The sequence below is a fragment of the Sinocyclocheilus anshuiensis genome, unplaced genomic scaffold (genome assembly GCF_001515605.1).
Source record: "Sinocyclocheilus anshuiensis isolate Anshui unplaced genomic scaffold, SAMN03320099.WGS_v1.1 scaffold799, whole genome shotgun sequence".
Taxonomy (NCBI): Eukaryota; Metazoa; Chordata; class Actinopteri; order Cypriniformes; family Cyprinidae; genus Sinocyclocheilus; species Sinocyclocheilus anshuiensis.
Genome location: NW_015548231.1, coordinates 561,576 through 571,241, shown reverse-complemented (window position 1 = coordinate 571,241; position 9,666 = coordinate 561,576). Strand labels below are relative to the sequence as shown.

Genomic DNA, 9,666 nt, shown 5'->3' with positions numbered 1-9,666 from the left:
TTTATATATATATATATATATATATATATATATATATATATAAACAAAAAAATTAATTTATTCTGTATGAGCAACCTAAAAAAAATGAAGTAAAATTAAACTAATAATAATAATAATAAATTATATATGTTTTTATAACAACAACAACAACAATAATAGTTATTAATATTATTATTATTAAATTTGACTCTTACTTTTTAGGTTGTTCATCAATAAACTGTATAATAATAATTATAATATATTATTGTTATTTCACACTGCCCCCTTTTCTTCCACGCTTCTATCAAAGAATCTATTGGGTGCAAGCACTGTGCTTCAGCCAATGGGAAGGAAAGAGGAAATGGTTCTGGAAGGCTGACAGGCGGGAGCTGAGGATGACCATATAAGGTCAAATCTGCAGTCAGCAGCCGCCTGAGCTCAGTCGCTGCAGCAGGAACAGTAGGGGGCTCCTGGAATACAGACTGGGAATCAGAATGACACATCCATGGCCACACACACACACAAGTTCAGTTCTGTCCATGTGGCAGCACAAGATATATGGAGGTGGACTTTGAGGAGACTGAACTCTCACTTCCTTCCTGTGTGCCCCTTTTTCCTGTTTCTCTCTTCTCATCTTTGGTGCTCTTGATCTCCTGCTTTCCCGCTTTTCTGTGAAGTGACAGCAGGAATCATATGCGTCTGCACAAGGGCCCAGTTCAGAGGCAGGAATCCCAAAAATATGTCCAACATATGGTTGGATCAATAGGCTACTAAATATTTTGGCTTTAATATGATACTAAATCAATACCTAAAGCAGCAAATAAACAGTCTAGGATGACTGATGATTTGAAACCAGGGCTGTAGTACAGATTAATATCAGTAATTTGTAACCCATTCAGTTTCAACTTTTCAGCAACAACTTAAATTCTGTGCAAATGTCATGCAAAAAGTGCTAATCTTTTTTTTAAATTAGTAAATTGAACTCAAAATTGATTAACTTCACATGGTTACTTAGGGCTGCACAACACGGTTAATCACAATTATTTTGCTCAAAAAATAAAATCATGATTATCATTCATGATTACTCTCATTTAAAAAAAATATTTTCATCAGAATTATTGCAGATTCATAGAAAAACAAATCAACTTGCATGTTTTGCTCGCAGATTTATTCGCAGCAAACAGCGCAAATGTATTACATGTCTGGTTATATTTCATATAATTTCAGCAGAATATATCAATAGAGATTGCTAATCTCCAATGCAAGTTGCCGGTGTTTTTTCCATAATGCAGAGAGAAGCGTGTGCTCATTGTTGCATGGTTGGGAAGATTAAGTAAAGCACTGGGCAGAAAATGTATCGATTTAATAGAAAAGCTCATTTCAGAATAAACAGCCAGTGGGCAAAAATCACAGAAGAATTGGGAGAAGCAGAAATCATTTTCTCTAATGTTCACCAAGGCTGCATTTATTTGACCAAAAAACACTAAAACATCAATATTGTGCACAATTTACTATTATAATTTTTTTTCTATTTTAATATATTTGAAAATGCTTTTTTTTTTTCCTGTGATGGCAAAGATGAATTTTCAGCAGCCATTACTTCAATCTTCAGTGTCACATGATCCTTCAGAAATAACTGTAATATGCTGATTTGCTGCTCAAGAAACATTTGTCATTTCTACATTTTATCAATGTTGAAAACAGTTGTGCTGCTTAATATTTTTGTGGAAACTGCGATTCATTTTTTTTAATGAATAGAAAGTTCAAAGGAACAGCATTTAGTATAAATATAACTCCTTTGAAGCTTTTCAAATATCTTTACTGTCACTTTTGAATTAGTGTTTTGATTCAAGTTAATGTGCCATTGCTAAATAAAAGTATTAGTTTCATTCATTAAAAAAACCTTACAGACCCCAAACCTTTAAATAGTAGAGTACAAATTTTACACATAAATGTCAATTCTGTAAACTCAAAAGAAACTCTCATGCGTCAACATATTCATGTCACATTGCCTAAAGCAGTGTTTCCCAACCTTTTTTTAGTCAATGTGACAATAAATAGCTTTTTCGTTTTTCAGGTATGTCTAACAGTAGGGTTAAGATATTTCACTTTTTTTTTTTTTTTTTTTTACCAATTATCCAAATAATGTTTAATCCTAGAAGGACACGTGAGCATAACATAGCGGTTAGCAGATCAATTAATGAGAGGGCAGCGTTACCAGAGTTACCCATATACCACACAGTAACATTTTGTATTCATTCAGTCAATGAATCAAAACATTCAGTATTGCAGACAGAAACAATACTGTACTACATCGATGTTTCCTGTCGGCTCAATTTTTGAGTGGACTTTGCTGTTCCGATTCGCACGAGTGGAGCGACTGAGCGGAGCGCACACGCATAGAGCGGGATAACGGATAATAGCAGAGCGTCACACCCATAGGTTCACACCACGTGAAAGTGAAACCTGAGCGGTGAACTAATTTTCGGCAGCCGAAATTTCGGTGCATCTCTAATTATTGGCGACATCAGAAATGGATATTATATAATAGATGCTTTTTTGAACATTTTAGCAATTTAAAAATATAAAAAAATTATTTTTTTACACGGCACCCCTGCTCTCGACAGACGGCACCCTGGCACCCCGGTTGGGAAACACTGGCCTAAAGCATCAATCAAAAGGCCTGCAGATGCACCTTAAATCACTGTAGTACTACAGTCGATACAGGTTAAGCTCCATCGTCAGCATTTGTGGCTTCACTTTCGAATTAGCGGCAGTTCGCGTCAATTGCTTGAATGCAACAAAATACAACGTCAAACTCACTTTAGCCTATATATAAAACATAGAACTTTTATTAACAAAACAAATAAAAATACATTTTTTATATGTATATAAATATAAATTTTATATAAGTGTAAACGGGCAGTTTCCTGTGCAATGTTTCATATTTTGTGTGGTCAGCCAGAGGGGACTGGTCAGTGTGAATGGAAAGCATGAATGCAATGTCTGCGGAAGACTATGGCCATCCGTTTCCCACCGCTTCCTTCATAAGTTAATGAGAGAACACAGCTGAATGAAGGTGGAGGGTTTCGGGAGAAAGACAGACATGTGATTAGTTAGACACCTGATGGTCTCCTGAGGGGGAGAGACAATAAGAGTCTGATTCATGCTGCTCTGCCTCCCACACAAAGAATCTAGCCACAGCCCAGCTAAAACGCCCCCCAGCTGACAGGACGGCACGACAGAACTTCACTGCTCCTCACGGCAAAACACATGAGAGTCAGTTAAAACATACAAATGCACCCATGACATGCCACGTTCAGGTGAAGATAGAAGGCAGCTCAGTCTAACAAAAAATAAATCAAAAAGAAGCGTTTAAAATGAGCATATTGCAGACGTACAGTGTCTATATCAAAAACTCTGTTTATATATAACAAAACTAACTGACAGCAAATGATATGTGCCACAAAATGTTTATGGTTAAATGAACACTTGATAGTTACTTTCGACAAAATTGGTTGTAAACAAATGCAAAAAAATATAAAGTTTAAAGCAAAACACTAAAATCAATGTGTAAAAAAAAAAAGAGAAAAAAAAGATGAATAAAAACAAGGATGTGAGGGAAAAAAAAAATACTAAAACCAATTTTTGAAAATAACAACAAAATGGCCAGTATTCAAATTCTTTAATATTTAGAATAAATCATACCATAAATAAATGACAAACAAAACACTAAAAAGTAAAATTACTAAATGTACTAAAATGTACATTTTTGTACTAAATGTACAAAAAAACACGTAATATTATTAATTTATTTTAGAATACATAACAAAATGGGCAGTATTAGAATTCTATATGTAGAATAAATAACATTTCGTAACATTTCAATACTTAAATACTTACTATAAGTGAATTTACAACACTATAAATTATGAAACTATACATTTATTTTGAGATTTGAGATTTTTCTCATGTCGTTCCAAACCTGTATAACTTGAGAACCCTAAGACAAAATATCTTCCATGTTCCACGGAAGAAAGTTCAATAAACAGAACGACATGAAGTCAAGTAAATGATGAATTAAGAAAAGCATACTGAAACCCCATCAGCCTTTCTACAACTCTGACCACTTACACTTCAAGAGCTATGAACACTCAGCCAAACAGCTACCACTGCTCCCTGCTGGGAAACAATAGACAGACGCATGGGTCTGAGGATTTTGGGGAATCAAGTGAGGATGAGAAGTTCCCATACAGATTTGAGCTGGGAAACAAAGAGCTGTGCAGAACCTGGCATACGCACAGGGACAATAACTCCCCCAGAGCCAGCTGTCCGATTGCAGGGGGCTTCTGGGAACGGGGCGGCATGGGAAGACAGACCATAGATGCAGTGCTGCACTGAACCAGAGCAGATACTTAGGGAGGGGTGCAAAGCGTCAGATGAAGAAGGACAGCAGGCAGGACATAACACAGACACAAAAGAACCAAAAAAAGACTGAAGTGAAGAGTTTCTTTTGAAGGCTAAATTTAAAGAAACTAGGGATGTAATGATTCACTCAACTCACGATGCAATACGATTCATGATACTGATTTCACAATATGATTTTCTCATGATTTTTTTTAACAAAATTAGATTTATTAAATTATGAATGAAAAGGTGTCTTTTTATTATTTGCTGCACATTTCTTTGTTTAACTGAAATATGTTAAAAACATAAATACAAAACAAATAAAAGAAATTTCTTCATGTAAACAAACTAAGGCTTTGCCTGTGCTCTTTCCTTTTTAGAGGTAACCACTGAATTTGAATCATGATTCCAAACAAAGATGCTGCATACAAGCAGCATGAGCAGTTTTTAATCTAGATTGTATAATTTCGAAATTTGAAACTATACTACATGAAACAAAAACAACAGACAGGCTGAATGAGGCGCAAATTCACTCTCTGACAGCAGGTGGCGCTAATGGAACAGCAGCAATATGTGCCCCTGGACCACAAAACCAGCCATAAGGGTAAATTTTTCGAAATTCAGATTTATACATCATCTGAAAGCTGAATAAATAATATTTCCATCGATGTAAGGTTTGTTAGGATGGGACAATATTTGGCCGAGATACAACTATTTGAAAATCTGGAATCTGAGGGTGCAAAAAAATCTAAATATCGAGAAAGTAGCCTTTAAAGTTGTCCAAATGAAGTTCTTAGCAACGCATATTACTAATAAAAAATTAAGTTTTGATATATTTACAGTAGGAAATTTACAAAATATCTTCATGGAACATGATCGTAGCTTAATGTCCTAATGATTTTTGGCATAAAAAAAATCGATAATTTTGACCCATACATTTCAGACCGATGAGCTTTGTAAAAATCGACGCGTTTCAAAAAGGCGGGGCATAGAGGAGAAACAATAATGTACAGTATGTGGAAAATAGTGTTTTTTAACTTTAAACTGCATGAACACATTTCATTACACCAAATAAACAAAATAATGTTCTTTTTAGCAGCATCATATGACCCCTTTAATATGCATTATACAGAGGCAAGATGAAAAAGAAAAAAAAACCTTCTAAACTTTTCTGAAGACAATCAGTTCCCCTCAGAGATGCATTTCATAAACTCCCACCCCCCAACTGTATCGTGATTCATTTAACAGCTCAACCAGCTTGAATCGTCACATATTTGTATCGATTTTTAACTGGCTCAGGGTGCATTGTTACCTCCCTAAAAGAAACCTTACAAAAAGCAAGTTATGACAAGCCATCCCAACTCACAAAACCCACCGATGCCACATACTGCAAGTATGACAGTCTGAACTTGTCAAAAAATTCACTAAACTAGAAAAATCTGTAGAATACAAAAGCAATGACATACAAATTCATTAAAAAAAAACCTGGAGCCTCAGCAAAAACGTTTAATCCCAGCTCATTTCAGTCCTACGTCAAAGGAACGAACAGATGGATCAAGCAATCTGCTCGGGGAAAACACAACAGTGAGAATATGAGAACAAACATTACTTATTTTCACAGATTAATAAATTCCCCTCACACTTGCATTATTCATCTGAACATCAGGGTTGGAATGACAATGGATTTATACTTGTATAATCCATCACTTTTGTTTAAGCTAACCTGAAACCTGAGCTTCAAGAACCAACAATAAAACCAATAATGTAAATAACATAAGAGTCATTTGCAACTGTTCTCAGTAGCCTGAGCTCGTCTGGCCAGGCAGCTGAGCGTTTGAGTGTGACATCATTTACGAGCACGTGCGCGTGTGTGTGTGACACTGATGTCAGGCTTCGGGATCCAGGCAAGAGCCCGAAGAGGTTTGGATGCCACAGTTGCATCTGAGCGCTCTCTAATTACAGAGAACTGTTCCGCTTGTCAACACCACTGCTCCGGGTTGTCGTGTTAATCTCGCCAGTGTTACCGCAATAATCTGAGATAGATTAGATCAGATATATGAATCCAACACTTTCTACAGATGGACACCTACTAAACACAAAACTCATAACTAAGTCTTATAGGAATAGTTCGCCCAACCATGTCATCATTTACTCATCTATTTTATGGTGAACATTGAATTATTTCTCAAAATATCTTCTATACCTTTTTTTGTCCATAAATTGGAAGTCATTGGTAACCAAAACTAACTTTCTCCAAAACATCTTCCTTTGTACTCCCACAGAAGAAAAAGTCAAGTTTGGAATAATAAGAGGCTGAATAAATGTTGATAATTTATCATGTTTGGGTGAACCAAAAGTAAGTATGGTTTACAGCCCATTCTTACAAAATGTTATGCTCACAGGAAGTGAATGCTTCAAAGCTTAGTATTTAATGCACATGTTTATGTCAAGTTAATGCACAGATGCCGTTATTGAGATTTGCATAGAGCAGGCGACTGGCTAAAGTGTCCTAAAGAACAAATTATGCAATGTCCTGACCACAAGATTAGACATTTTTGTGTTCACAAAAAAGAGACCTAAAACCGAAGGATCATAGAGACTAATTAGATCAATACAATTGTTATTATTATACATTATATATTTGCTAATTATTTTTCACAATCTAAATGGCTATCAATTACCTTTGTTTTGGGCTGTCTAAATGTTAAGATACACATTTCTCATTGTGTTACCCAATGTTGACTAATTATTTAAAATAAAATACATAAAAATAAGCTACTTTAACCGTAAATATTATTGTTGGGTGCTATTCTTTGGAGTACTACCAAATGGTGACACTGATCAGTTTATCAGGAGACCAGTTCAAAAAACAAAAAAAGTATATCAAACCAAAGAACCATCTTCACAAATATGAAAAACTGCATAAAAAGAGCAAGAACTTCTTCAAATGAGCTGGAAAAAAAATCAGAGAATGAACCATACACTTCAACATGCACAACCATGCAGACTCACTAAACCCACAAATGCAAAACCACTAAACCATGTACATAGCACACTAGGTGACATGCACTTCATCCATATGAATCAAATCTCTCCTGCTGTAACACAAGCAGCCGGCAGTCCGGTGACAGAAGGTTAAAGAGGGTAGTGCACTAAGCTCCGAGGTAACAAAATCCCTGCAGGCCCGAGATCTTCATTACATGTATCAAACAGAGCGCTGCAGATTCAAATCACAAATTCGACTTTTGTCATCACAAGCCATTAGGAAAGAAGATGTCCTCACATCATTGGGTAACAAATAACTTTGGGCTCAACAGCTTAGTAAGAAGTGGAAATGCCAATACTGTCACGGTAATGTTGATTTTTTGTTTTTTGTTTTGAATGTCATTTTGGTAGTGATGCACCAAAATTAACTTTTACTACATTTTAATTTAGCTGAAAACCAAACCCAGAAAATGTTTTTTATTTTAAATTAAAAATCAAAAAAGTACTTTTTTTTTTTTGCAGTTTCTGCTTTATATTTTCAGTTGCTGACATTGCGGTGCATCACTAGATGCAGCCTGGATAATGTGAGGTTTTTAAACATCTAAAGTGTTTTTCAATGGGGTAGAGCAAGTACGTTTCAGCATGACGTGGCCAGAACATGCTCACCAACATTGAGACTTCCAGCAGAGTATCCTCTACAAAAGTCTAGCATTAAGACATCACCTGTTTCTCTCCCCTCCTTGTTTTTTGTATTATTTCTTTTAATACTTCCAAACCAGAATTTGACTAGCCATCTAAAACAAACAAACATAGGATGCAATGGTTATATATCCACCAGAAATTCCACTTAAGCACAGTGTCATTTTACAGATCTCTTACCTTATGAAGAGGCAAAACCATGAACGCTCCTCCTCCGCTGGCTTCCACAATTATGGCAACAAATTTGGGGTTGACTGCACAGAAGGCGCTATCCCACGTGACCCGGGACACCCTGATGTCATCATAGCATTGGTCGTTCTTCACCGCCTGGCCGAACACATGCCGGAACTTACTCTGTCGCACAACCCGTTTGAACATATCTGTAGAGAAAAACAGGATGAGAATGATGAATGAAGCCATCACATGAACGCTCGAGTGCTTTCACTGAACAGTCATGAACCACGTACAGGAAGAAATGGTTGAAATGCCATGCATTCATACTAACTTTTCTTAACGACAAGTAGATCTGCAAAAATTCAATGCATTCCAAGCGCAACTCCATGCAAATTTCAATTTAGGCACACCATCATCACATTAGTGCACTGCAATCTGTAATCCAATGGTGTTATGTGTAAATAGCACTTTTACAGTGCTTAAACATGGTCTTAATCCACTAGCTAGTTTAAATATAATCCTAAAATGTAATCCTAAAATGCTGCAACAGTTGCACTAAAAGTCAATAATTACCTGAGCAGAACAGTGGCACTTCAACATGACAGAGTTAACTGATAAAACTGCCAAACATTCACATGATTTCAAAGTGTCTGGCACACAGAACAATGAGGAAATCCATCTCAAAGAGCTACGCTGAAAAACCAAAGTGAGTTCAAAGTGGAACAAGCTCGTTTTGACAGAACACGCACCAGATGGGTTCACTATCGCCAATGTGGAAACGAACCAGAATAATTCCTCACTCAGAACGCATTACTCACCCTATTTCACACAGCAAACTCCATATCAGCATCAACACTACACACTGGTCTCTATGCTATCTGTTTCGGCTTGTCTTGCGTCGGTTCTAAAACAAACCTGAATTACGAGAACATTCTGTCTTCATGCCATTTCCCAACAAAAACAACTGAGGCCCAACTAACACAGTAGAAACTCTAGGGCTGGATTGAGTCAACCCTCATTGCTCAGGGGGTGAGAATCAATGTGATTACAGTAAGTCTGCAATGTAGTTAACACCCAGATAAGCACATTTAGCATATTAATTAAACAGCTTCAAAACAATCTGGGCTGGTGCAAAATATTTTGGCAAGGGTTCTTGTAAGGGAGACTCTGTGCATGCTTGTAGTAGTATCTTTCATAGTATAGACCGATACATGTTGTCAATGTTTGGCCATAAGATTATTAGCATGAACAAACTAACTGACTAACAGTAGTGGTATCTCCACTTGTGTCAGTTCCAAAATCATCAATCATCATCAACCTTGTCAATCGACGAGGGGTATGACCTGAAAAAATCTGTTGCAGAATATGAAAATCAGGGTTATTATAGTTAACTAAAACCATTAAAAAATGTGTAAAAATCGG

At 36.2% G+C, this 9,666-nt stretch overlaps 1 protein-coding gene across 3 annotated transcripts in view; it reads right to left on the bottom strand.

Annotated features, from left to right (window-relative positions):
* LOC107654626 (uncharacterized) overlaps positions 1-9,666 on the bottom strand; it is a 68,976-nt gene that overhangs the window by 19,620 nt on the left and 39,690 nt on the right. For all 3 annotated transcript variants that reach the window (XR_001630354.1, XM_016441785.1, XM_016441786.1), the window contains exon 2: positions 8,251-8,450. Coding sequence is in view for 2 of the 3 variants with exons in the window: in XM_016441785.1 (XP_016297271.1) it covers positions 8,251-8,450 (200 nt within the window). In the remaining variant the exon portion in view is untranslated. The remainder of the gene's footprint in view (positions 1-8,250; positions 8,451-9,666) is intronic.